The sequence below is a fragment of the Heloderma suspectum genome, chromosome 1, assembly GCF_057233095.1.
Source record: "Heloderma suspectum isolate Gila_16-S chromosome 1, 16-S_ref, whole genome shotgun sequence".
In the NCBI taxonomy this organism is placed as follows: domain Eukaryota; kingdom Metazoa; phylum Chordata; class Lepidosauria; order Squamata; family Helodermatidae; genus Heloderma; species Heloderma suspectum.
In genome coordinates, this window is record NC_139458.1 from 360,684,760 (window position 1) to 360,711,938 (window position 27,179).

Sequence of the window (27,179 nt, forward strand, 5' to 3'; positions counted from 1 at the left end):
GCTGACCATCAGCCCTGTTTCCTGTTCTTTAACCAGCTACTAATCCATAAGGGGTCAAGTCCTTTTCTTTCATGGCTTCTGCATTTACTTGGCAGTCTTTGGCAAATGGATGTTGTCAAAGGCTTTTTGTAAGTCCATGTCTCTATCCAGTTGCTTGTTGATACTTGCAAATAATCTCTAAAGATCTTTCATACCATTTCCTCCATGAAGTATCTGCAGCACAGCCAGGATGGGCTATTTTGATAGAGGGAAATGCCTGGGAAGAAAGGGGGAAACATCCCCTTTGCCAGAACCATCACTCTGCTCAAATTTGGAGCCTCTTGCAACTGTATTTTAGCAAGCAAGCAAGCAAAAAACAAGTCCGGATAATAACAAATCTGCTGCATAATGTGTAGTTTTGTCATGCTCACCTGTAGGTGACAGTTTCATATCCCCAGTAAAGAACCACAATCCTTCCTGTTTCCTCCTCTTACACCAGGATGTTCACCACCAAAGTCTCCTAAGAAAGCTTTTGTGCAGCTCCCTATATAGGGTGGATGTACCCTTGAACAAAGAAAAGTCTTCATTTGGCTATGTCAACTCTGCTATCGTGAGTCCTACTTTCATCTGTGGTTTATCATAGCTTTCTCCAAACTGTTGCCCTCTAGATTTGTTGGACTACACCTCCCATTATCTCCAACCAGCACACTCAGGAGTCATGAGAGCTGAGAATGACAGGAGTAGTAGTCCAATACATCTGAAAGACACCAAGTTGACAAAGGCTGGTTTGGCATATTGGTGTGTGTATCTGCGCCCATGCACTCCGAGCAGTTTGAAAACAACAACATGATATAGCATAGAAACCAATGTAGTGGGTAAAATCCAACGCAAGACCTACTTAGAGAAGACCCACTGAAATGAATGGGATTTAAGTTACACATGACTAACCAGTCCCATTCCTTTCAATGGGTCTACTCAAAGTAAGACTTACATTGGCTTTTACCCAGTGACACTCACGATCCTTTACATGCATCAAGTATACTTTTGGTAATATCATTCACTGATAAAAAAAAAAAAAGCAGTTGGAAGTGGCAGTGGTAGTACATATGGTATCAGCAAGTTAGGAGAGCCAAGAGCTGTGCCTTGTCCTACAGCCCCAAACTCATTTTATAATCTGGTCACTTAGAGAGAGCTTGTGCAGTAAAATAGGTCAAGCAAGTTTGCAATTGACATGGGGTGATTTGGGGAATGGGGAAAGCACAATTTTCCTTGGGAACCGGTTACGTGACGATAGCAGCTCTGTGCAGTTTTAGAAGGAAAGGGGGGGGGGACCCATCAACACTTCCAAGTAAACATTCCCTTTTAGAATCTTTAACATTTGAGCTAAATGACAAGAATCCCATTTCAACACAAGGAAGCCAGACAGCTGTATACAGTAGTAGATCGTCGTAACATTTATTGAGCCTGCAATAAATCCGAGCAGAGCTTCTATGCTCTCAGCCACAGCAACTACTAATGCAGTGACCCAGTGTTTGGAATGCAGTTTACCCACTGAAAAACAACACCACAAACATATATATATAGATATATATAAAGATTACATCTGTAACAGTCAGGGTTGATTTAATCTCTTGAATGTGACAGTGGGAAACAGCATTGGAGCCTTCCTCTGAGCCACACACATTTTTCCCCTCCGGCCCTAGCTTTCATGTTTAAATAAACGGCATCTCTTAAAGAAAACTGATGGAACTAAGGGGAGAGTTTTACTAGGTAAGCAATGTTAAAAATGGATGACAATGAGGAAAGAACATGTGCATTTCTAAGTGTGACGAGTGGTGCTGACTATAAAGAGATCCTCCAAGAAAGAAATTGCAATATCATATTTAGCCAACCCCCCCGCCCCCCCCTCCCTCACCTCAGGCAACTCTGGGAATTCCTCCATGCATTACAGGCTGCATATTTATTTCCCCCAAATATCTTTTAGACAGGACCTGATTGAGGACAGCATTTCATCTATACACTTAATATCTATCAGAACAGGTTAGGGTGGGGGGGGTATAAAGCCACATAAACACACATCTACAGAATAGAAAAAAGGAAATTAGTAACAGTGTAATTTATACAGGCATTAGCAAATGAAAAAAAAAAAAGATCCTTTGCCTTTAGGGGTTTAATCACATTTCATTTAACCAAATCCTTTTAAGCATCAATTCCCCTTTGTTTTGCAAACTGAGGCAGAGCCAGCTGACAAAACAGAAGCCCACTCTCCCTTTAAACCATGGTCATCACTTTCAGAGAGGCTGGCTGGAATCTCCGAATCTTCTTCTTGAGGGCCTTTGAAGCTTTGATGCGGCAGAGCTTGGGCATAGGCGGAAGAGGCTTGGATGAGGCCTGAACAGCGGCTGACGGCCTGATGGAAGCGTCAGGCCAGACCAGGTCATGATCATCAGCCTCGTCGTCATAGTCAAGAGTCAGGCTGCTGCCATTGCTGCTGCCGCCCTCAGAGTCACTTTCGCTGGACTCGCTGTCCCCAAAGCGATTGGCTGTATAGTCACTGACCTCCCCTTCACTGGTCTCAGCAATGGTGGAGTGGAAGAGTGATGCACACTCTGCGGAGTACTCAGAGTGGTCCGACTCACTTTTGGCATACGCTCCAGGACGCAAGGGGTGGCGGTTCTTCGAACGTGCCCTCATTGTTACGGCACGCATAACCCCTGCTCTCTTTGCCTGCTGCCTCGGTGGCCCCAAGGCAAAGCCACTAGGAAGACTGGCCACATGGGTTTTGGCTGAGATTTCCACTGTGGACTGCCACTTGCGGTGCTTTTTCTTGGTGGATGTGTCTATATAGGCCGCTTCGAGGGAATACAGGGTGTTAGTGGATGCCTGGTATAGTTCAGGGCCAGAGGGTCCTTGAGGGATTCTGAAGGGTACAGGGTACAGGCTGGACTCTGAACAAGACCTACCTGTGGCTTCCCCAGCAAAAGTAGGCCTCCTAGTGAGGTTCCTTCCCCTGAATGGTCTCTGAGGCAGATTCCACTCAACAGGCAGCTTGGCAGCAACATGGTGTCCTCCCCTTGGCTTTTCCACATGAAAAATCTGTTTTGCAGGCCTCAGCACCTTCTCGCTGTTCCTCCTCTTTACCTTCACAGACTTCATTTTAGAGTTAGCAAACCTTACCCTGACCTGCTGGGATTCTGCAGGGACAAACCTGGCACGAACAAATTCCCCTTGAGGCGCGAGTTCGTGACCCCCTACCTTGACAGCACCGACAAATTTCTTGTGGGATTTCTTGGCTAGGGTAACATGAGCGTTTCGGGGGCTGGAGCTGGAATCCTCCGTTCCAAGCGGTGAGCTCGACGAGCTGTGTTCCAAGCTGCTTTCCCCTGCTTCTGTCAGGGGAGAGTCCCTCACAGATGACTTGGCAGGGTAACAGCCATTCACAGCCAATGAAGACTCTGCATGAACCGTGGTAGCTGTCTGCTCGACGTCCACACAGTGCACAGTCCCCTGCTGTTTGGCATAGTCCCCTTCAGGCACCTCCCTCTGTGGCTTCCTCTCCGCTTTGTTAGTGTGCAGTGAGCTCCCTTGTTTTTCCAGCTGGCTGCTGCTGCTGCTGTTAATTTTCACTCCACCAGGACTGGGGGTTATAATGAGTCTCTGGAGCATTGTGAATGGCTGGTTCTTTGTTGGACACCTCTCACTGGCATCTGCCTGATGGTTTCCTCTATAGCGTGTCAGCTGGAGCAGTTTGTTGATGTAACCCCCTGGCCTGGACTCTATGACCGGCCGAGTCCTAATCAAACTGGGTCCAACGGCGTTAGGGGCAATTTTGTTAGGCAAAGGACAGCCCTCCATTTCAGATGGTGGCCCTGCCAAAGAAAAAAGTGGGCTTTGTAAAGCCACAGCATGAAGGGGGCTGGGGTACGGATACACGTCGTTCCCACTTTTAGAGACCAAGTCGCTCTGGTATTTGGGGTCCACACAATAGAACTGGAATTCTCCGCCCGGATAAAGTGGAAGAAAGGATTTGGGGTCAGTTACTTTAGGAAAGCCCGCATCTGCCATGGTGAGTCTTTCAAGGTCACCTGGTTAGAATAGAATTTTTTTTTAAAAAGTCACAATCAATATGAAAACATAGGTTTATCTTAGATGTCAAAGACTAAATTCCTTCTAATTTTTCTCAGAGCATTTTTACTGAACAAGGAGGACTCTCGCATTTTATCACAGTGGGACTTACAGCTGACACAGTGCTAAATTGTATTTCATTTACTGGACATTTTCTTAGCCATAAAGCTCATTCCTGTACTTTTAATAAAACATCCAAAGAGGGGCTCATGCACTACACCTGTGGCAAGTTCCACGTGTTCAGGATGACCTGTGGAACACATGGACCTCAATACACAGTACATATTGTTATGGCACATGCCAGTCAGATATTTCAGAAATCAATGAAGCAGAATATCAAACTTGCATCTCGTGTTTTTTAAAAATATATTTTTAACCAGAAAATCAACTTTCATTATTCCACAGGAATAATCAAGATGGGATAAAGCTGTATCCAAGAAAAAAGAATCTAAGGCTAAGTTTTGTTGCCCTTCAGTTTTGTTGCCCTCATTCTCTCGGCACTCAATGGCTCACACATACATGTGTGAAACAACTCCACTGACAAGCCCTGTGTCTGAGGAGATGTACGGTGAAGTCGCATGTGTGTGATGGCTTCTTCACACATGAAAATTACCACTCGCTGCTGTGGTGATCAAGTGAACATGCTTGCGTGAACCATCCCTAGTTAACTAGGAGAATCTTGTGCAGCATCAGGACTGTTCTGTAGCCCCCTTCAGGCATTACACTCATGAATGAGCAACTGGGCCATGCTGCTGGCTCTGCCCTTGTCATCTACGCACTGAGCATGGGTGTTTGCACTGGGGAAGTCAACATGCATTTATTTTATTTTAATTTTTACAGATATTTCTATTCTGCATTTCAGCCCTAACAAGGGCCCCCCAAGGCAGCTTCCAGCTCACGTAGGGATCTATGTGCATGGCTTCCGCAATGCAGACATCCATGCTCAAGATGTAGACACTGGGGGGCAGGCCCAGAGAGCCACACAACCCCAGGGCCAGTGGTGCACCTGTGTTGCACCTTCAATGCATGAAGATGGCTTGTGCCTTATCAGAATGAATGTGGTCCCAATCTCCTCCTCCGTCTTTCACTTCTGCTCTAGAGTGCTAAACTAAGGGGCCATTACCTTTGTGGTGTGGGAGCCACTGCAATGCAGGTCCTTTCTGTGCAACTTGGGCAGTGTCATAAGCTTCTGATGACACAGAAGGAATCCACAACGTGGCTCTGTCTCACAGCACAATTGCCCAGTTTGGGGAGGGTGACACTGGTATGGCCAGGAGCCATGTTATTCCTCTCACACAGTCTGGGGCTTCTGACATTGCCCCAGCAGTGTGGGAAGGAACCAAACTCCACACTGCTCAAGTAATGGGAGAACTGGCCCTCACATTGGCTTTACCCTACTGTGGATTCTTCTTGGCACAAGAGCTATCCAAGTTGTTCAAGATGATCTCAACTGTTTTGAGCTGTCAAACAAACCCAACATATAGATGGAAGGAATAGAAGCACTCAATCTCTGATAGGGAAAATACTCAATAACCTTGGAGATAATTTCCCAAAGCAATGCATTGTAAACATAATTGTAGCTCCTTACTCCTGAGCTCCACCAAAGATTCTGCCTATGGTAACTACAAGCAATCATAGCTGCAATTCTATTCCTGCCAGTAGAATAGAGATGCTCAAGCAGAAAGTGGACAGCATATCAGAAGTCCAAGTTAAGAAGTAGAAGTTTCCTCTTCTGATTATTTCCATTCAGACCCCATTGCATCCCTGCTCCTAATTGCTTGCACTTTATTTAGCTCTGGCATAGGCTGCCTCTTCAAGTCTGCTTAATGCAAACACTTTGAACTGCACAGCCCTTCCACTTTATCTGTTACCTTAACAGCACTGGAAATTTATTTATTTATTTATTTATTACATTTATATCCCGCCTTTTTTCCTCCAAGGAACTCAAGGCGGCGTACATAATCCTCCTCATCCATTTTATCCTCACAACAACAACCCTGTGAGGTGGGTTGGGCTGAGAGTCTGTGACTGGCCCAAAGTCACCCAGTGAGCTTCCATGGCCGAGTGGGGACTAGAACCTGGATCTCCCGACTCTCAGTCCAGCACTCTAGCCACTACACCACACTGGCTCTTTTTAGGCCCACCAAGGTATTCAGAGGAAAAGTAGTGTTAGATCACTCTTTTCCCAATGCTCCATGTATCCGACCAGCTCCTCACCCCCACATAAGGGACCAGATACTTACAAATAATGGCACTGAATATACTGAATACATTCCTTAAGCTTTAGGACAGCCATCGGGAACCTCTAGTCCATGGGCTTAATCTAGCCTGCAAGATTGTTCCTCTATGGAGCAGACCCTTTCTGAAGCCATGGCCCTGGCACCTTTGATCTCTGGAGTTCTTCTCTGTTGCATCAGAGATCATCAAAGCAACATGGAAGTGCTTCAAAGAAAGGCAAGGGGCATGTGGAGGGGGGGCACTGGGGGGTGCTGCTTTGATGTGCTCCCTGTGCCCTGAAGTGATGGATTCCGAAGGCTCCGCCTTGCCCTTCACCTTGCCCAGTGGAAAAGGTGCGAGCCACACAGAGCCAGCTCTCTTGGGGCAATATCTAATGGGGTGCTTACACCCCCACTGATTCTCTTATGCCCCACCAATTCCTTTGCACAAGCAGCCCCCAATGCTTGCACAATGGCAATTTAGCCCTTCTGGGGTGACCTGAAATAATCGGAAACGCTCATTTCTGGAAGGAACCAGGTCGGTGGAGCTCGCATAAGGGAGCTCTGCCAACCTGCCTCCTTCCAGAAAAGTGCTGCATCTCATTTCAGGGCTTCCCCTAGGAAACACTAAATCTCCTTCGTATAAGCGGTGGGTCCCACTTGCACAACAGAATTGGTGGGACGTACCGCTTGTCGAAGGGAATCAGCAGGGCAGAAAGGAAGCGGCAGGAGCGGAAGCGCTCTACTGGATTCTGCCCTTGGAAGCTACTGCTGTGGGGGACCTGGAGCACCTCAGAGTGGAGGCTCCCTCACAAGCTGGCTCCACACACACTTTGCCTTTCTCAAAGGAGAGGGGTGCACAGAGCTGGCTTCCCAGATGTATGTGTGTGAATGGGTTTATGGGTGTGTGTGTGTGTAAATGGGTGTAAATGTGTGTGTGTAAGGGGAGGAGTGGCTGTGACCCCTGCCCACTGCTGGCATGAGGCCCCCAACATCCCTCCCTGGCATGAATGTGGCACTCTGGCCAAAAGATGTTCCCCACCCCTGCTTCAGGACATAGTTCCTCTGCAGCCATGAAGGTTGGATGTGTGCTGTTAATTAAAAAAACCTTATTCTGGAAGGATCTGCTGCTTCCATGCCATTAAAGCTCAGGAGATCCTATTACATAGAAGTAAGTCCTGATGAATAAAGCAGAATGTAGTTCTGAGTAAACAGGCATAGGGTTGGACTACATATTACTTCACTAGGTTAGTACCACAACTATGACAATACTCCTTACTCAAAAGCTGGCCTAACCATTATATTGTGCCTTCAAGCTTTATCACATGCTCTTTTGTTACAATAATTACTACACGTTGACAGTGGTATGCCAGACAGAAATTCAACAGGACAGTTCTTCATCACTGCACTGGCTAAAACCGTTGAATTTCTGTCTGCCATATAGATGTTAAAAGCACAAAGCCACTGCCATCCTTACCTGCTGCAGGTTTTATTGATCAGAAAAATAACCTTGCAGTCTTTACGCCAAACAATCCAGGGTAACATGGATATTGTCATTTTACTTCTTCATAAGGAGTGGCCAAAGGACTGTACCCACAATATGAGACAAAGTAGAGTCAGACAATAAAAGCACTGCCACTGACATGTAATTCTAGTTTTCTAATTACATATTGACACTATTGGTTGGGGCTGATGGGAATTGCATCCCAAAACAGCTGGAGGGTACCACATTGGGGACAGCTGTATTACGCTATGATGCTAAAACTAAGCAGAGTACTTCCTTTTCTATTCAGTTTCAACAGGATATGAGAGTAGTTACCTGTGGAAACAGGCCTTGGCCTGGACCTGCTGGGCGTCCCTGAAACATCAGGGCAAGCTTTGATTTGGCATCCATCACTGCTATAGGCTCCCTGTTGCTGGAACTGGTTGTGTACTGTGGTTTCATCTGCAGATTTGGGGCGGTAATCAAAGATGCTGACACGGGTTTTGGAGTGCTGAGAACTTGGCAACAGACTGGCATGGGAGGAGGAGATGGATTCACTGAAGACAGAAGTACAGGAATTGGATAGGGAGCAGGAGCCACCATCACTCAGATCATAAAAGCCTACAGAGGTAAGAGAAATAGGAGGCACATCTTCGTTTACAGAGAACAAACAACTTCCAATGTGCAGATCCCAACTAAGGTATTCTAATATTTTCCATTTCACAGGAGAGGGGCTTTTGTGGACGTTTAGATACAGAGTGTTGTTTTAATGTGGTAGCAATTGCCCATTTACATGCCCCTCAAGAATAACTAAATGATAACCCAGAAAATAGTATGCGGCACCTGCTACTGGCATTTCTATCTATTTTTTGATGACACACAAAAGCAGAATTGTTTTGTTGATTCTGGTTGCAGCAAAAACGAAGATAGCAAGATACTGGAAAACAAACAGAGGGCAAACAACTCTATTGTATGGGTAGTTGGATGGGTATTATTAGGCTGCCTGGAGTCCCAGTATTGGGAAAAAGGCGGGATATAAATAAATATAATAATTATAATAATAATGGGTAGTTTTGAAAAATTTGGAAAGTAGCCCTAGCTAAAAAAAATTAAAGCAACACATCAGACAAGTCAGAGGGATGATTAAACAAGACTTATTTATGGAAATTTGGTTCCCCTTTTTATAACATACTTTAGTGCAGATTGTAAAGACATAAACAGCACATATCAAGTGCTCAGTCCTACTTTTGGAAAGGTACTATAACTGAAAAGACCAAAAAAATGAAAACAGAAACTTATGCTGACAGCAGAGATCAACTCATCCATTATAATCAATTGTCTTGTCTCACAGTCTTTCAACTTTGTTGTTTAAGTTTTGCTCGCACAGACGTTTTTGCATTTTACAACAAAACAAAATAACATTTATTAAAAAAGGAAAAAAAATCTGCTAATTACCTGAACTGGGTCTGCTGTCACTGTCAAGGTACTCAATGGAAGTTTTGCCTACATCCAGCTTCAGTTCACTAATTTGCTGGTCCAGCTGATCCAGGTGGCTTTTCAGTCCAACATCTTGTCTCCTTAGACGGGACTGTTAGCAATGGGAGAAGGGAAAGTGACAATTTCGGATCATTTCTAAGGACTGGAAATTTTCTGGCCATATTTAGGGGCTAAGGGCGCAATCCTATGCATGTTTAGACAGAAAAAAAGTCCTAGAACTCTCATGCTGGGTGGGAGTTGTAGGATTTTTTCCCATCTAAATATGCATAGGATTGCACCCTACGTTGATATTTGAAGGAATGGCATACATAAAATAGCTCTGGAGAAGACTTCAATGCTATAGACACTAAACTGAGCAATTCAAAGGTCATAACAACACTAGACAGAAAGCATTAGAGCACTTGTGAATAGGGTAATAAACCAACTTGGCTGACAGCATGGCGATCATCATCTTTGTAGCTCTGGAATCCCATTTTATTTTATATATTTATGTAAACATATACTATTTAAGGTTATATTCCATCATATTCGAAGGCTGGGAGCAAGTAATGTCTTAAAACTGGTAGAAAACAAAGTTGTTGTTTTTAAAGAGTCTATTAGGGTACAATCCTTTGCATATTTAGACAGTAAGTCTAAAAGTCCTGCTTTTTCTGTCTAAACATGCATAGGATTGCACCCTTAAAATATCTTTTTACTTGTCTAAACTTTGGCCACTAAATCCAAGCCCCCAATTTCCTGTGAATTATCAATTTGAAAATACAGGCCCGTATCCAAAGAATCACGTCAGGAGCTTCTGCATGGGCACTGGAGCTTCTGAGGCAAGAATTAGATCTTATCAAGGATAGGTGGCTGCCACTCAAAAGAGTAGCCCCATTTCTCCTCCTCTCCATCACAACACATCCAAGTAATACAAATGTTTGATGCAATATCATCATACTCAATGGGCTGCATCCATGTTATTCTGCTAACAAAACCAGTTCCGTTAGCAGAACCGGGAGCGGGGAGATTCCACCTCCCTGCCCCCCCCCCCGCCAACGTATCCTCCAGTGCATCCTCAAAATCTGCTCCAGAGGGCTGGGAAACCCTCTGGAGCAGAGTTTTGGGCAGTGTGGAGGCCTACAGGGAGGGAGAAGAGAGGATGAAAGTCCTATTGCACTGGGAAAACTGAGCGTGCAAGGATCATATTATGTTTTGTATTAGTCGATGTTATCCAGGAGGACAATGAGACCCAGGGCTACTGTTATTTCAGCCACATTCTCTGTAACTTCTAGTCCTAACACTGCGGCTGCCTGAAGCCCCGCCAGAAACTAAAGGCGCAATCCTATGTGTGTTTATGCAGAAAAAAGTCCTACAACTCCCAGCATTCCCCAGCCAGCATAACTGGTTGGGGAATGCTGGGAGTTATAGGACTTTTTTTCTGTCTAAACACGCACAGGATTGCACCCTAAGTGGACTTTTGGGAGCAACCCGTGTGGCACCTTAATAACTTGGGGTTGTATATATGGGGTGGGGTGTGGGGGCAGGGGGAAGCAATGTCCTAGTGTGTATACTTAGAAGCAGTTTGAATTCCAGCTTAGCTGAAGGGAGTGAGCCTCAAATTCCTCAGAGTTATAAAGCACAGTGGTTACATAGTACCCTGCTATCTGGCTCACTAAACATTCTATTAATTCCATACCTGTGAATTAAATTCCTTCTTCCTCATCTGTACACCTTGGAACTCTTTCCATTTCCAAAAAAATGCAAAGGGGAGGCTTTTGCTGACCTCAGAAGGGTAGGTGCACAAAGTCACTGGGCCTAAATGGACTTACATCAAATTACACTGCCTTAATAAATGTCCACATCAATGGAAAAGACACACACACACGAAAAATTACTGTTCACTTATTGCTTTCCTTGAAAAACAAATTTGTTTCAAAACGTAACTCCTGAGGAAGTTTTCCTCTCCCAAAATACATTTAAATGGGAAATAGTCTTGATTTACATTTAAGGAAGTAAAAGAATTAAAAGTGCTAGCATTTTAGTGAGCACAATGCTGCTCCGAAGAGCCTGCTGTTAGCTTCATTGGGAAGAGAATTGGGCCCTGATTAGAGTGTGTGTGAGGGTGAGCGGGGTATATACCTCATCAGTATAGATAAATACATTTCTACCATTTCAGGTCCCTGCTTAACAGAATTATGGCTGGAAATGTTTGGCAGCAAACACAGGATTCTTAACCCTGCTTTTTCATGGATGTGCAAAGCAGCAGTGAGGAGAAGCCGTCTACAGCGGACTTGTGGCAGGTGGTGAGGAAGTGCTCAGTCTTTCTTCTGTAGCTTCCTTCTTTCCACCTGCCCCTCCAGCTGCTTTTCCATATCTGAGCAGCGAATGCATTTCAGAACCACAGTTGCCCTGTGTGGGCATTCCAGTGCTCACATGAGGACTAGAAACTAGGAGGGGATGTGGGTGTGCAAATAAGCCCCACCCCCAGACTTTTCCAGGTTGAACTTTTATCAGTGTTTCCAATCATGCAGAGGTTTCTTCCTACATTCAAGATAAAAGCAGGGTTCTAGATTGCATGGAGGGATCTACTCGTGTTCAAGCAAACGCAAGTAGAAACCCTCTTTAGACCTCCCCACTCAATGTGGAAGACATGGACGCTGGGGTGGGACTTGCATACCCATGCCTCCTCCCCACTTTTAGCCCTTTACCAAGATGGTAAAGTTACCACAGTTACCAGCTACAACATTCACAGATACCAAGGTGAATGTATAGTTATGCTACACACCCCTAAGCACTTACATATTGTTGTACAAGAGGTATAGTATCCCCAAGTGTCCTTACTAAAGGGTATTTGTGCCTGTTCCAACAACTCTGTATTAGCCACAACATGACCCATTACATTTCCACACAGAGAACCTTCTGAATTTCCTGTGTGGAGAAAGGCGGAAGCACTTTACGCTTCCCTTCGTCTCACCCATTCAGGAAGTCACAGCATTTTGCTTTCATGCCTGGAATTAATTGCTTAATGATTAATGTTTTGCTAGCTAATCCCTCCCTTTGTGGTTTCTGATTAATGGCAAGGAGGCTAGAAAGCGTTCAACAACGTTCTCAGGTATTCAAAGATAATTTATGGCACCTCCAGGATCTGTTTGTAATTTTACAGCACTTTAACCAACATAAAATGATTTACATCAGCCTTGTTAACCCTTTCCTCTTTCCCATTGTCTCCAACCATGGGGAGTGGAGTGAGACTCATGTTGTCTGGGAGACTCCAAACTTTTCATTAATGTCTAACTTCTAAAACTGAATTTTGCTTAAATCACTCATCTGAGTCTTAGGTGTTCTTCATAATGATTCTGAAATCAGTTACTCCCAAATGAATTTTGTTAGAGAGAACTTTGTGTGGTTTACTTTACCTGGTCCATTCTAAACAATCAAAATGCAAACTCTGTGGCACCTTTATACAGCTTGTAAAATATAGGTCAATATCAGATGAATCAAGTAGATATTTTGGAAATCTAATGGGAAAGTCACCATCAATCAATATCCTTTCCCCAGAGGTTGAATTAATTACAGCTTTCAAGTTTGACATCCGTTTATGCTGTCACAGAAAAAGACAAGATGCATTAGGAATGAAGAGCAGAAACTGTGAGGTGCAAGATCAAAGTGCAAATGTTATATCTACAGTTAGCAACCCTTAAAAAAAAACCCCAACTTGATATTAGCAGGAGCATTGTCATTTGCTTTTGTAGATAAGCCAGTAAAACCTCAGCATGAAGTAAAACTTCAGTATGGGGTTTGTTTTTCTTTTGTAGTAAGTTCTCTTTCCCCTCTCAAAAATTCCTCTTTAGTGGAAAATTCACAGATATTGCTGGTACAGGGAATCCGGTAAAGACTAAAGGTACTTTATGTTAGCCCAGCCTGCTTTATATCCATGGATCACGAAAAGCCAACCTCTGAACTTTAAAGTTAGAAGGAATTTCAGCAGGTGCAGCTTGTCCCTTCAGTATGAAGTACCAGCCAAAATCCACACAACTCTTCAAGGTACAATGTCCTAGCCATTGTGCTCTAAATGCTACAGATAGGACTAACAGATTTGCAGTTGTTGACCTCCCTCCTTGGTCTTGCTGAATATTATCTACTCCTGCCTAGTAATTATTCAGGTAAGTTTCCTATATTTAACTTCATGGTTCGCTAACCAATGATATTCCCCTTCATGGATCACTGCCTTGTTGTGGCGAAGGGGCTTGCGTAACTCAGTGAAGCCATAAGCTATGCTGTGCAGGGCCACCCAAGACGGACAGGTCATGGCAGAGAGTTCTGACAAAATGTGGTCCACTGGAGAAGGAAATGGCAACCCACTCCAGTATTCTTGCCAAGAAAACCCCATGGAACGTATCACAAGGCTAAAAGAGATGACGCCAGAAGATGAGCCCCTCAGGTCGGAAGGTGTCCAATATACTACTGGGGAAGAGCAGAGGGTATTTCCAAGTAGTGCCAGAAAGAGTGAAGCGGCTGGGCCAAACCCGAAAGGACACTCAGCTGTGGATGTGTCTGGTGGTGAAAAGAAAATCGATGCTGTAAAGAACAATATTGTTTAGGAACCTGGAATGTCAGATCAATGAATCAAGGTAAGCTGGAGGTGGTCAAACATGAGATGGCAAGACCGAACATCGACACCTTGGGAATCGGCGAACTAAAACGGACAGGCATGGGCGAATTTAATTCAGGTGACCATCATATCTACTACTGTGGGCAAGAATCCCATAGAAGAAATGGAGTAGCACTCATAGTCAACAAAAGGGTGGGAAAAGCAGTACTGGGGTACAATCTTAAAAATGATAGAATGATCTCAGTACGAATCCAAGGCAAACCATTCAACATCACAGTAATTCAAGTCTATGCCCCAACCACTGATGCCAAAGAAGCTGAGGTTGATCGGTTCTATGAAGACCTACAACACCTTCTAGAACTAACACCAAAAAAAGATGTCCTCTTCATCATAGGGGATTGGAATGCTAAAGTAGGAAGTCAAGAAATCACCGGGATAACAGGCAGGCATGGCCTTGGTGTACAAAATGAAGCAGGACAAAAGCTAAAAGAGTTTTGCCAACAGAACATGCTGATCATAGCAAACACTCTTTTCCAACAGCACAAGAGACGACTCTACACCTGGACATCACCAGATGGTCAATATCGAAATCAGATTGATTATGTCCTTTGCAGTCAAAGATGGAGAAGCTCTATACAGTGAGTAAAAACAAGACCTGGAGCTGACTGTGGCTCAGATTCTTGTTGCAAAATTTCGGCTGAAATTGAAGAATGTAGGGAAAACCACTAAACCATTCAGGTATGACCTAAATCATATCCCTTATGAATATACAGTGGAGGTGAGGAATAGATTTCAGGGATTAGACCTGATAGACAGAGTGCCTGAGGAACTATGGACGGAGGTCCATAACATTGTTCAGGAGGCAGCAACTCAATCCATCCCAAAGAAGAAGAAATGCAAGAAAGCAAAGTGGCTGTCTGATGAGGCTTTACAAGTAGCTGAGGAAAGAAGGGAAGCGAAAAGCAAGGGAGAAAGGGGAAGATATATCCAACTGAATGCAGCGTTCCAAAGAATAGCAAGGAGAGACAAGAAGGCCTTCTTAAATGAACAATGCAAAGAAATCAAGGAAAACAACAGAATGGGAAAGACTAGAGATCTCTTCAAGAAAATCGGAGATCTCAAGGGAACGTTTTGTGCAAAGACGGGCATGATAAAGGACAACGAAGGCAGGGACCTAACAGAAGCAGATGAGATTAAGAAGAGTTGGCAAGAATACACAGAAGAATTATACAGGAAAGATCTGAATGTCCCTCATAGCCATGATAGTGCGGTCACTGAACTTGAGCCGGACATCCTAGAGAGTGAAGTCAAGTGGGCCTTAAGAAGCATTAGTAACAACAAAGCTAGCGGAGATGACAGTATTCCAGCTGAGCTATTTAAAATCCTAAAAGATGATGCTGTTAAAGTGCTGCATTCAATATGCCAACAAATTTGGAACACTCAACAATGGCTGCAAGACTGGAAAAGGTCAGTTTACATTCCAATTCCAAAGAAGGGCAACGCCAAAGAGTGTTCAAACTACCACACAATTGCGCTCATTTCACATGCCAGCAAGGTGATGCTCAAAATCCTACAAGCTAGGCTTCAGCAGTATGCGAACCGAGAACTACCGGAAGTACAAGCTGGGTTTCGAAGAGGCAGAGGAACTAGAGATCAAATCGCCAACATTTGCTGCATCATGGAGAAAGCAAGAGAATTCCAGAAAAACGTCTATTTCTGCTTCATTGACTACGCTAAAGCCTTTGATTGTGTGGATCACAACAAACTGTGGCAAATTCTTAAAGTGATGGGAGTACCAGGCCACCTTATCTGTCTCCTGAGAAACCTGTACGAGGGTCAAGAAGCAACAGTAAGAACCTGACATGGAACAACCGAGTGGTTCAAAATTGGGAAAGGAGTATGACAAGGCTGCATATTGTCACCCTGCTTATTTAACTTATATGCAGAGTACATCATGAGAAACGCCGGGTTGGATGAATCAGAGGTCGGAATTAAGATTGCTGGGAGAATTATCAACAACCTCCGATATGCAGACGATACCACCCTAATGGCAGAAAGCGAAGAGGATCTAAAGAGCCTCTTGTTGAGGGTGAAAGAGGAGAGTGCAAAAGCTGGTTTGAAACTCAACATTAAAGAAACTAAGATCATGACATCTGTCCCCATCACTTCCTGGCATATAGAAGGGGAAGAAATGGAAGCAGTGACAGATTTTACTTTCTTGGGCTCCAAGATCACCGCAGACGGTGACTGTAGCCATGAAATTAAAAGACGCTTGCTCCTTGGGAGGAAAGCTATGGCCAACCTAGACAGCATAGTAAGAACTGATGCAGAGACATCACCTTGCCGACAAAGGTCCGTCTAATCAAAGCTATGGTTTTCCCAGTAGTAATGTATGGCTGTGAGAGCTGGACTATAAGGAAGGCTGAGCGCCCAAGAATTGATGCTTTCGAACTGTGGTGCTGGAGAAGACTCTTATGAGTCCCCTGGACTGCAAGGAGGTCCAATCAGTCCATCCTAAAGGAAATCAACCCTGAGTGCTCATTGGAAGGACAGATCCTGAAGCTGAAGCTCAAATATTTTGGCCACCTAATGCGAAGAGAAAACTCTCTGGAAAAGACCCTGATGCTGGGAAAGACTGAAGGCAAAAGGAGAAGGGGACGGCAGAGGATGAGATGGCTAGATAGCATCACCGTTGCAATGAATATGAACTTGAGCACGCTCCGGGAGAGAGCGCAGGACAGGAAGGCCTGGCGTGCTGTGGTCCATGGGGTCACGAAGAGTCGGACACGACTGAATGACTGAACAACAACAAACCAATGATATTGGCAATTATGATAAGACTGCCGACGCTGACAAGCCAGATTAGAACAAAGTTCTAATAAGAGACACTCTTTAAGTCAAGCTTTGTAGGAGAGAAGTTGCATGTCATTAAGAATGACAGAGAAACTCAGTTTACCAAAAAAAAAAGAGGAGATGCACCACAAAACAGGACACACTGCTGAATGAAATCTCACCATAGTGAGGAAGACTGTGACCCTGAATGCAGAGAGAATGGAGACCAGGCCTAACTCCAGCAGAAGTGTTTTTCAGAGTTTGGGAGCAAATCCACTGTCTGAGTCAAGATTCTGCAGCCATAATATTTCGGCTTTTTAACATAAATGTTGATCCAGAGGAGAAATATAACTTGGGCTGCCTGCAATCCTATGCATGTTATTTGGAAGAAATTGAATGGGACTTACTTCTGAGTGAGCAGGCATAGGGTTGGGTTGCATGTACATTACTAAAAGATACCAGCCGAACTTCTGGGGTTTCATATCTTGGCCACTATTGATACCTTTGACCAGAGCCTGTCAAAACTGGCCTAGCACTCAGATGTGTCCTTCCCAAACCTATTTTTCCTGTGGTAAATTAATCAACACATTCCTTATGATCCATGTAGAAATCACCATCTTTCCCAGTAAAAACCATGAACACCCCCCCTTTAAAAACTCAGCCAAGTGTCTGCCAAATCTTGATAAGCTAATCCTCCTTTTTTCAAGTCTTATTTGGAACAAAATACACATACAAATGAGCTATTATAGCCCAAAGCACATGTGTCAAACAGGAATGGATTGCTTTGGGTCAGAGGTCACTGGGTGTTTCTATTAACCCGCTGGCCTTGAGCAAGCAATAAATGCTTTAAATCATATTCTCTTTGAGCTTAAATAAAATAAAGTGGAGTCATTAGTTAAAATTATCAATGACAGGTAATCAAGGGTTTGGCAGTAGACTTGTGCTGCCATTTTGACTCTAATCAAGATATGCTTGCTGCTATGTTTCACAAGTAAGGCTTAAGCATCCCCTGAAGGTTAAAGCCAATTTTCACTCCAAGATGCCTTCTGATAAAACTGCCTACAGTTAGTGAATACCCTTTGTGTTTTCACACCTGATTGATAACTGATGGCCAAGTCTAACACCAATAAGAAGGAGGGAGTGGGGGAAGATCTGAATTAACTTGGAGTTTACTGAAGTGTGTAATTGCCAGTACTGGAGAGATTAAAGTCTATTATGTTTTGATTGCATTCTTCTTTCAGGAAGAGATTCCAATCCTAATATATGTTTGCTGCTTCACAAAAATGTCTAGGGGTTAAAAAAAAAAAGCTGATGTCACACGAATTTGATTGTGTTCCTCATTACAGTGCAATCTTATACATGTCTACTCTGAAGTAAGTTACACTGAGTTCAATGGGCCTTAATCCCAGGCAAGAGTGTCTAGGAGTGACCTTAACCATGCAACCTACCCCAACAAAGTGTGTAGGGGTTGCAGTTTTTTCCCATCATTATCTTAAATGTGTGTGTACTATACATTTCTGTATGTAGCAACAGTAACATGCCAGCTTTATTAGGACCAATGAAAACCATCACACAGAAGTGAGTAAGTTCTGGAGTTCATCAGAACTTTTTATCAAGCACGATGCTAAACCAACCAACCAACCAACCAACCAACCCAAGAACAAAGTTGAGAGAGGGAACAGATGATGAAAAAGACCAAGTTTACCTTTTGTCATAATCTCTGATGGAATGGGAGTGTTATACAGACAAGTAAGGTTAGGCCATGTAAGCAGCCATGTACTGCAACCAGTAAGGTTGCAACCTGAAATCTTTTCCCACCAAGGCTATGAGTACAGAGAAGCATGGCTGCTCTCACTTTGTGTGGTTATTCCAATTGGCTTCTAGCCAATACATATCATTCAAAGCCCTAAACAGCCTGGGTCCAGGTTACCTGTTGCATCGCATATATACCTGCCTAGACCCTAAGATCATTTTCAGCGGTCCTTCTCTGGAAGCCCCCACCAAATGAAGTGAGGTGGGTGGCTACAAAGAAGAGGGCCTTTTCTGTTGTGGCACCCCAATTATGAAATGACCTCCCTAGCAATGTTTGCCTAGCGCCTACGTTGTTCACTGTAGTCTTTTCAGTGCCAGGTAAAGATCTTATTTTCTCAGGCATTTTAGTCTTGCAGTTTCTGTTAGTGTATTTTAAATCTTTGTACTACTGCTAGGTTTTATTTTCGTTTTTATCTGTATTTTATATTGTAGTTTTAAACTTTTAAATTAATCATGTCGTATTTTATGGCATGCATGCACACATTTATTTATTTCTACATTTATGTCCCACCTTTCTTCCATCATGGAAAGCTACATGTGGTTCCACTTCCCAGGCGGTCTCCTCTCCAAGCACTGACCAGACCCAAACCTGCTTAGCTTCAGCAAGGTGGCTGCCTCATGTGCCTTCAGACTATGCCCTGGGACCATTGTTAATTGTTGTGAACCACCCAGACAGCTTTGGCTAATGGGTGGTATAGAAATGTGATAGAGATAGAGAGATAGAGAGATAGATGATAAAAAAAATCATTTTGGATTTTTTTTAATGGACCAACATGGCTGCCTTCAATTTCTATTTGTTCGTCAATTCATATAGCATACATATACACGCACAATATGCACAATATTTGAGAACTGGCACAGTGTAGCGGGCAAGAGTGTGAGCAAATCCTAGCTCAGCCTTGAATGCATTAAGCAGCCTTAGATAAACCAGTATTCTCTCAGGCCCAAACTGGCGACACCATCTTGTGTGGAATATGGGGATAATGATATTGACCTGCATTACAGAACTTTCTGAAGGGCTACAGAGATTATAGGCAGTATCCAAAACTGGCAGTCTGCCAGCGCTCATTAGGTTGCACTAACTAACGGGGACAACCGTTAGCGCAAGAGGAAGCTCATGCTTCCTACAGCAACCCTGGAAACTAGCTGAAAGGCGCACTTCCAGAATGGGGCAGGTCAGTGGAGCTCTGTAATTCTGCTGACTTGTTCTGTTGCGGAAATGGTAGTTTCAGCTAGTTTCCCGCTGCTCTAGGAAGCACTAGCTTTGGATACTGCCCAGAGTGCACTATTAAAGAAGCGCAGAAACATATAATTTGCTCTTAATTCTAAACAACAACCCTGCTGTACTTAAAAAATGGCTGGATGGTTGACACATTTTAGGTAGCTAAAATTAATGATCACTAACCTCTTCCTACCACCTATGAACAAGAAATTCAGTTTCTCAGCTCTGTGCTGCAGCATGAAGCCCAAATGGAGAAGTATAGGGTGGACTCACAGGAAAGAGCTAGGGAACTTTACATGATCTCTTAAAGGTTTTTGCTTGAAAAAGCTCAACAGCTGGGTGGGTTTGCTTTAATATTCCAGGGCTAACTTTGGGGCTGGGCAGGAAATTTGCCTCAAAGTGAACCTGATTGGCGACTGTTGTCCCAACGGTCCTAGATGACATCTAGCAGACTAAGGGTGTTGAACCTCTTTTAGGCTGAGGGCTGAATTCCACTTCAAAGAACATCTGGGGTGGGGTGGGAGGACACATTCCAGTGATTGGTGGGGCTGAAGGAAAAAGGAATGGGGCCAAAATGCCAGCATATTTTAGCATAAAGTTCTTATTGCCAGTAACTAAGCCTTAAGGGAGGCATTTCATCCATTTGGAATGTGGGAAAAGCTGCCCCAAAGCTGGGAAACCACCAAACGATTGGAAGTCAGGGGAAAGGGGCAAAGCCATCTGCGGAATGCCAGAGGGCCAGATTGGGACCCTGGGGGGGCTAAGGTTCTCCATCCCCATAGTGGAGCCTTGTCTAGGGGTGGGAAACTCTGGCCCTCTAGAGGCTGTTGGACTCCCATCAGCCTGTCACCATGACCGATGGTCAGGGATGACAGGGCTTGTAGTCCACTGGAAAGCCAGTGTGGCATAGTGGCTAGAGTGTTGGACTGGGAGTTAGGAGATCCGGGTTCTAGTCCCCACTTGGCCATGGAATGGGTGACTTTGGGCCAGTCACTGACTCTCAGCCCAACCTACCTCACAGGGCAGTTGTTGTGAGGCTAAAATGGAGAGGAGGATCCATATGCATATCCATAAGATAAATAAATAAATAAATTCATCTAGGGAGCTACTGGTTCCTCATCCCTGGCCTAATCCACTTAACGCTGCACTTTCCCCTCCATTCCATCTTAAGACTCTGATCATGCAGACTTCATGACCTCACCATCAAGCCCCCCTTCCCTCTGCATCTCTCCCCTCCCCTGCTTGTTGTAATGTCTCCTTAGATGAAGAGATCTCGAAAGCTCACCCACAATTTTGTGCATTTTTGGCTGGTCCTAATAAAAATGTGCTTGCTGTGCAGCACAGTTACTCATTTGCATTGCATTTGGATCTTGCCCTTCCTCCCATAAGCTCAAAAATTGCACTTTTTGCCTGAGAACAGCCCTATGAAAGTTAGTGAATTGATCAAACAGCTCCAATGAACTTCATAGCTCCAGGTTACTGCACACCTCATAGAGGAGAGACCCAGTTTTGCCACTGAGTGTCTGTTTCAGGCTTCCTCAAGCTGGGGCCTTCCAGATGTATTGGACTACAACTCCCACAATCCTTAGCCACCATGATGCTGGCTGGGGTGATGGGAACTGTAGTCCAGCACATCTGGAGGGTGCCAGATTGGGGAAGGCTCTTATATTTGACAGGGAGGTGTTGCCAATCACAACACCCTGACAAATACACTTGTGCGATGCACATGCTTGCAAGGTCCGTTTGTTGCATGCCCCACTTACATGTTTGGGTGTACACTTTAGATTTATTTAGGCATAAACCTAAATCACTGTAACATATGATGGAAAAGAGCTGATAGAAAAGTTGGGTTGCCTGAGTCTAAACGTAATGCTCTCGTGCCACTATATAATAACTGACACATCATGCTGGAGATGTTTAAAAAGCTTTTCTGGTATTCAGTACTACAGATCTGATTTTATGTTGGGGGTAATTTGTATAGCCTGTGTTTGTTACCACTCTTTGCTCACCCTTACCGAACATCAGAACTGCCTTGCTGGATGAGATAAATGTCCATCTAATCCAGCATCCCAATTTCAACAGTGTCCAGCCAGATGCCTCCAAGAACCCCACAAGCAAATAATGAAGGCCACAGTCTCCCATCCGTGGTTTCTTCCCAGTATCTGGCACTCTGAGATATACTACCTCTGACTACGGGGGTTCCATTTATCCAGCATGGCTAATAGCCACTGATAGACCTCTATGAGTTTGTTTAATCCCTTTTTAAAGCGGTCTAAATGAGTGGCCGTCACCACATCTTGTAACAGTGCATTCCATACAACAGTTATGCATTGTGTGAAGAAGTACTCCTGCGTTTGTTTCCTGAGTCTAGTGCCAATCAATTTCACTGGGTGACCCCAGTTTAAGAAAGAGAAAAGGATTTTCTTCTATCCATTTTCTCAACACCATTCACTGCCAGACAGTAGATTAAATGTGAATGCTTTAAATAAACAGACCTCTAAATTAACAAATGCTGTGTCTGTCTGTGTCTATTTCCTCTTCCTTCAGATGAGTTGGTCACACTCTAGACTTCCACCCATAATCTGGGGGGTTGGTTTAGAAGAGCATTGTTGACCCCCTTCTTGCTTTACAATTCTGTGCAGATTGTCATTGCATCTTGAGTATTCTGTAATATCTTCAAGTGGACAAATATATGATGTGAGCAACATCCAACCAGTCTGTCAAGAATAATCTGAGAGGCGAAATATTAGGGATAATTTTGTATGCTCTCTCTACAAAAGTATGGCAAAAGATGCAATTCATAGTCCTGCCGCTGATTTCAATATGATGTGGACTGTTCTCTGCACTTTCCAGTTACTAGCAACACATGCTCTTAAACTTCTTCAAACACTTACAAGTTACAGCAGTATAGTTTTTTAAAAAATCAAGTCAAACCATACATTGAAAATACATTAGGAACATGTATCTACTATGTCTCAGAATAGGAATGTCTGAAGCTGAATTCATTAAAATTAATATACAGACATATAAATAGTTATATTTAATTATTCTATTAAATAATTTTACATGCTTACATGTAATTAGAATATTCTAATTCATTAATTAGAATAGAGAAAGCCGAAAACAAAACCACTGGCTGTATGGAAAGTGTTTGGATGCTGTTGTGCCAGAGCACAAACTATCTTTGGATTTATTCATAAAAACCTTCTATTTGCATGGAACGGAGAACAAGATCATATGATATATATACACACACTTAAAAATAGGCATTTGCTAAAGCATTCTCTGGAGCCAGTCCATTGGCTTCTGCGTCCAGCCTTAATAACAAAAAAAATTAGGGGGGGATGAAGCTTTATCTAGTCACCCCTCCATTCCCCTCAAACAGACTATATATGGGGTAACAAACAAATGAAAACAAAACCTCAACCACAACCACAACCTTTGAAAAGAACTTTGTAATATCTAAGCTTATGGATATGGATGAATCTATTAAAAAAAATTAGTTATTTAGAGTTCTAACTTGTAATCCTATGCATCCTTGCCTAGGAGTAGGCTCTATTGAACTCTATGGGATTTACTTCTGAGTAGACATGTATAGGATTGCTCTGTTAATATGCCTGAAATTGTCAAGACATCCCAAAATGAGAGATGTTGCTTGTAGCATGTTTATTCAGAAGTAAGCCCCACTTAGTTCAGTGAGACTTCATTTCTAGTAGGGCCTATACAAACTAACTTGGAGGAAGTCTCAACTTTGTGGTACCTGTTTCCGTATTTCTGTCCAGTGGCATAAAACAAAGTAAAAAACAACCCCAAAACTCTTTTTCCCCACCCCGTTTTAGTACACAAAATTGCAATTCCCCAAATATCCTTTCTCCAAAATTGCACCACTGAATTTAATAGAATTTCAATGAGATCCGGCAGTTGACATAGCAAAGTTTCATTTTTTAGGACTGTGTAGCATGATCCCAAGTGTACTTACTCAGAAGTAAGTTCCACTAAGTTCAATAGGACTTACTCCCAAGGAAGGCATAGGATTGCCACCTGAGACATAAAACCCCCCAGAACAAAACCACACACACACACCAAGTTATGGGTGGAGCAGATCAAAGGCACAATTTAGCCTCCAAGTGTACTTATCCATGAGTAGTTTCTCACTGACATTGAGTGTACAAGATCCAAGTCAAAACATGTAGCTATTAATGGAAATATATTACTACATGGAAACAGAGCTGCTTCAACTGTTATATCCTTCCTACAAAGAATTTACTTCTGTGTAGGGCAAAGCATGAAAACAGCATGCAGGTGACAAATCACACACATAGGTAATGTCAGTACACATTTAATTGGCAAAGTAATATTTGAAGTGCCTCTTAGATTAAGGCAGAAGATAACAGTGACTGCTTCAGGGTTGTTATATGTCTGTAATTTTAAGAGACTGGTTTCTTATTTAAATAATTGTATCATGCATCACTACTCCATAGAATTAGAATGGTTATTCCTTACTTACCAGAGAGCTTCGGCTATTGGGCGGTATAGAAATGAAATAAATAAATAAATACTTCAAATGTGCACATACAAATGCCCTTCTCAGAACATGAAAGAACACTGCTCCGAATGTTGCATTTTAAAAAAATAGTATTTCATTACCCTTCATTCTTTTTATGGCTACCTTCTATTAACTTGTACACCCACAATCTCGAATCTAAAAACATGACCCTTTCATAAAGATGAAAGAGCTAAAATCAAGCTAGGGGATCACGACAGAGAATGTGCAATGGAGGTGGGGGGAGGGGGCAGATGATAAAGAGGCTTACTTCCAAGGTAGACACACACATACAGGCTTTGTGCTGTGAGGAATAAGCCCCGAAAAATTATATTCTGTCTAAACATGCATGAAATAAGTTAAGTCTGTAATTGTGCAGCTGACAAAAATGGATTTGGTTGATGGTTAAAAAACTGTTGTTGAGTCATTTACAGTGCATCCCTATGTATGTCTATTTGGAAGTAAGTCCCATTGAGTTCAATGGGACTTACTCCGAGGTAATTATACATAAGATTAAGAGAAAGGAAAGATTTAAGAGAGGAAAATCCAACATCCCCGAAAGATTTAGACGCGATCCTATACACACTTACTTGGGAGTAGGTCCCACTGAATGGAGTGAGACATACATAGGATTGCACTGTGAAGTATATAAATCGTGACATGACAGACCGAGTATGGAGGAAGCTGCCTTATACCGAGTCGCACCACCGGCCCATCTGGCCCAGGATTGTCTAACACTGGCTGGCAGCAGCTCTGTAGGGTTTGAGGCAGGAGTCTTTCCCGGCCGTATCTGGACGCCGGGGATCGAACCTGGGACTTTCTACACGCAACGCAGAATGGCAATTGCGCATCGTTTCGAGGGCTCTGGTGGGCAGATGACGACGATCATGCAAGCGCTCTACCCCTGACCCGCGGCCCTCCTGCGCAGAGCTGTAACAGGCGCGCAGGAGAGCTCCGTTTTGCAGGGGCACCTCACACCCCCCCCAGCCCCGCTTGGGCAGGCAGGTGTGGCCACCAGCGCCCGAGGCTGGCTCCCGGGGGCGCCCCGCCTGCGCCTCCGCTTACCAGTTGCTCCTTCAAGGCGGTCAGGGTGGCTTCCAGGCGCCGCTCCTTGCTCCCCTCGGCCGCGCGCGGCACGGCCAAGGCCCCGCTCACCAGCGCCCGCTGCTTCTCGCGCAGCACTTGCAGTTCCTGGAGGCCGGCCAGGGCGGCTTGCAGCCTCTCGCTCACCCTGCAGCGGTCCCAGCCGCCCAGCCGCTGCTGCTGCTGCCTTCCCAGGAGCATCTTCCCCCGCCGCTCAAGCCCAGGCCATGCCAGGCAATGCCGCCCGAGCGGGCTGCTGAAGGAGATCGAGCCGGTGCAAAGGCGGCGGCGGCGCCCTCTCGCTTCGCCTCCTGCAGACGGAATGGAGCAGAGGAGCGACCACTGCGGCTGGGGAGCGGGGGGGGGGGGGGGCGAGGCTGCGCTGCAGCGCCCGCCCCAGCGCGGGGCAGCCCTGGGCCACCGCCGAGCCGAACAGACCGAGCCGGCAGCGACGAGCCAACCACAGCTCGACCTCACTCATCCCTCCGCCTCCCTCCCCGGGCATCCCCGCCCTTTCGAGGGGAAGGGTCAACGAGAGGTCTGGTGATCATGGCGATAACCACCTTCTCAGGACTGGCACGAAGTAAGTGTGCGTGGCGTGCGCATTCCTTCTCTCCCCACCCCCGTGTGCCCAGCGAAGGCAGGCTGCGACCCTAAATTGCCACCTCCTAAGAAGGAAGTGCGACCGGAGTCGGTGGGAGTTACCCCGAGTAAACGTGCGCGGGGAGTGGGTCTCGTCCGTCCGCTGCAGAAGCAAAACCGGCGAGGAGTCTTGTGGTACCTATAACACCCTTCGTTGTTTGGCGTTCAGTTTTGGTCTTCTTCAGCTGCACTTGCAACATAAGAGACCTAGAGTATACGTTACATAGATCCCACGTTTCCTCCAAGGAGGTCAGCTCGGAGCGAGTTACTCAGGCACCAGTCGATTTCAATTCATTCATTCATTCGTGAGTTTAGGATTGCATTTTGTTCCCCGCACGGGCACCCACTGAGCATCGTGAATGATCCAGCAGCTATTTGAACCCGGATTTCCAATAACAATCCCAGCATGTCAGTCGCTCTGCCTCTCCCTCGATTTCAGTCTGGCACACTTCCTAATAAAGAATGAATTCCAAACTAAAGTCTGGGTGCTGAAGCGTGAGGGAAGGGAAAGAGGTAGGTAGTAAGAAGAACCATATGTGAAGAAAAGCTATGAATGTTTCCTGCCTCCCCCCATGCACCGCAGCTTCTGTGTCCTTTGAAAACCTCTGAATTAGAAATGGTACATCTCATTCTGAGAGATCACCCATACACCTCTGCTGAGAATGCAAAACTAAGTCTAAAGACTGCACAGCTCCCTAAAACATAATGGGGTGAGAGCAAGATTTAGTCATGCTTAGAGCAGACTGAAATCAGTGGAAGTTAAGTTAGTCATGACAGACTTGTCTCATTGATCTCAGCAGGTCTGCTCCAAGTATGATTTAAGTCTGGATGCAACCTATTATGTATGTAAATTTGCTTTTTGGCAGAAGAAGAGTTGATTGTTTTTTTAAGCTTAACATCAGACTAAAATGACAACATGGTATAGTTCTGCAGATGGGCAGCAGCATGATATTAACCACACAGACTCACACATTACTGAGCAAAAATGAAATTATCCACACCAGGATCTAGCAGATTGCAGGGATGGAGTAATGCCATTCATCCTCCTTTTGCTCCAGGTGACCCTTAGTCTGAGGGATGACTCACACATGCATGTGTATTGCTTGTTTGAAGACTCACAGCGGAACGTGTGAACTGTCTCCATTAAAAAATAT

At 44.4% G+C, this 27,179-nt stretch overlaps 1 protein-coding gene across 3 annotated transcripts; it reads right to left on the reverse strand.

The window, feature by feature from the left end:
• Positions 1–1,416: 1,416 nt before the first annotated feature.
• DACT2 (dishevelled binding antagonist of beta catenin 2) lies at positions 1,417–27,179 on the reverse strand. Of its 3 annotated transcripts, none has more exons than XM_084828030.1 (4): positions 25,366–27,179; positions 9,259–9,391; positions 8,140–8,424; positions 1,417–3,848 (listed from the first exon to the last, which is right to left on the reverse strand). In XM_084828030.1, the coding sequence occupies exons 1-4, from the start codon at positions 25,582–25,584 to the stop codon at positions 2,251–2,253; spliced, it is 2,235 nt and encodes a 744-aa protein (XP_084684156.1). In that variant the 5' UTR covers positions 25,585–27,179; the 3' UTR covers positions 1,417–2,250. The 3 variants fall into 3 exon arrangements, with proteins under 3 accessions (XP_084684156.1, XP_084684155.1, XP_084684157.1); XM_084828029.1 differs by having other exon boundaries at positions 1,417–4,064; XM_084828031.1 differs by lacking the exon at positions 25,366–27,179 and adding an exon at positions 10,976–11,103 and having other exon boundaries at positions 1,417–4,064.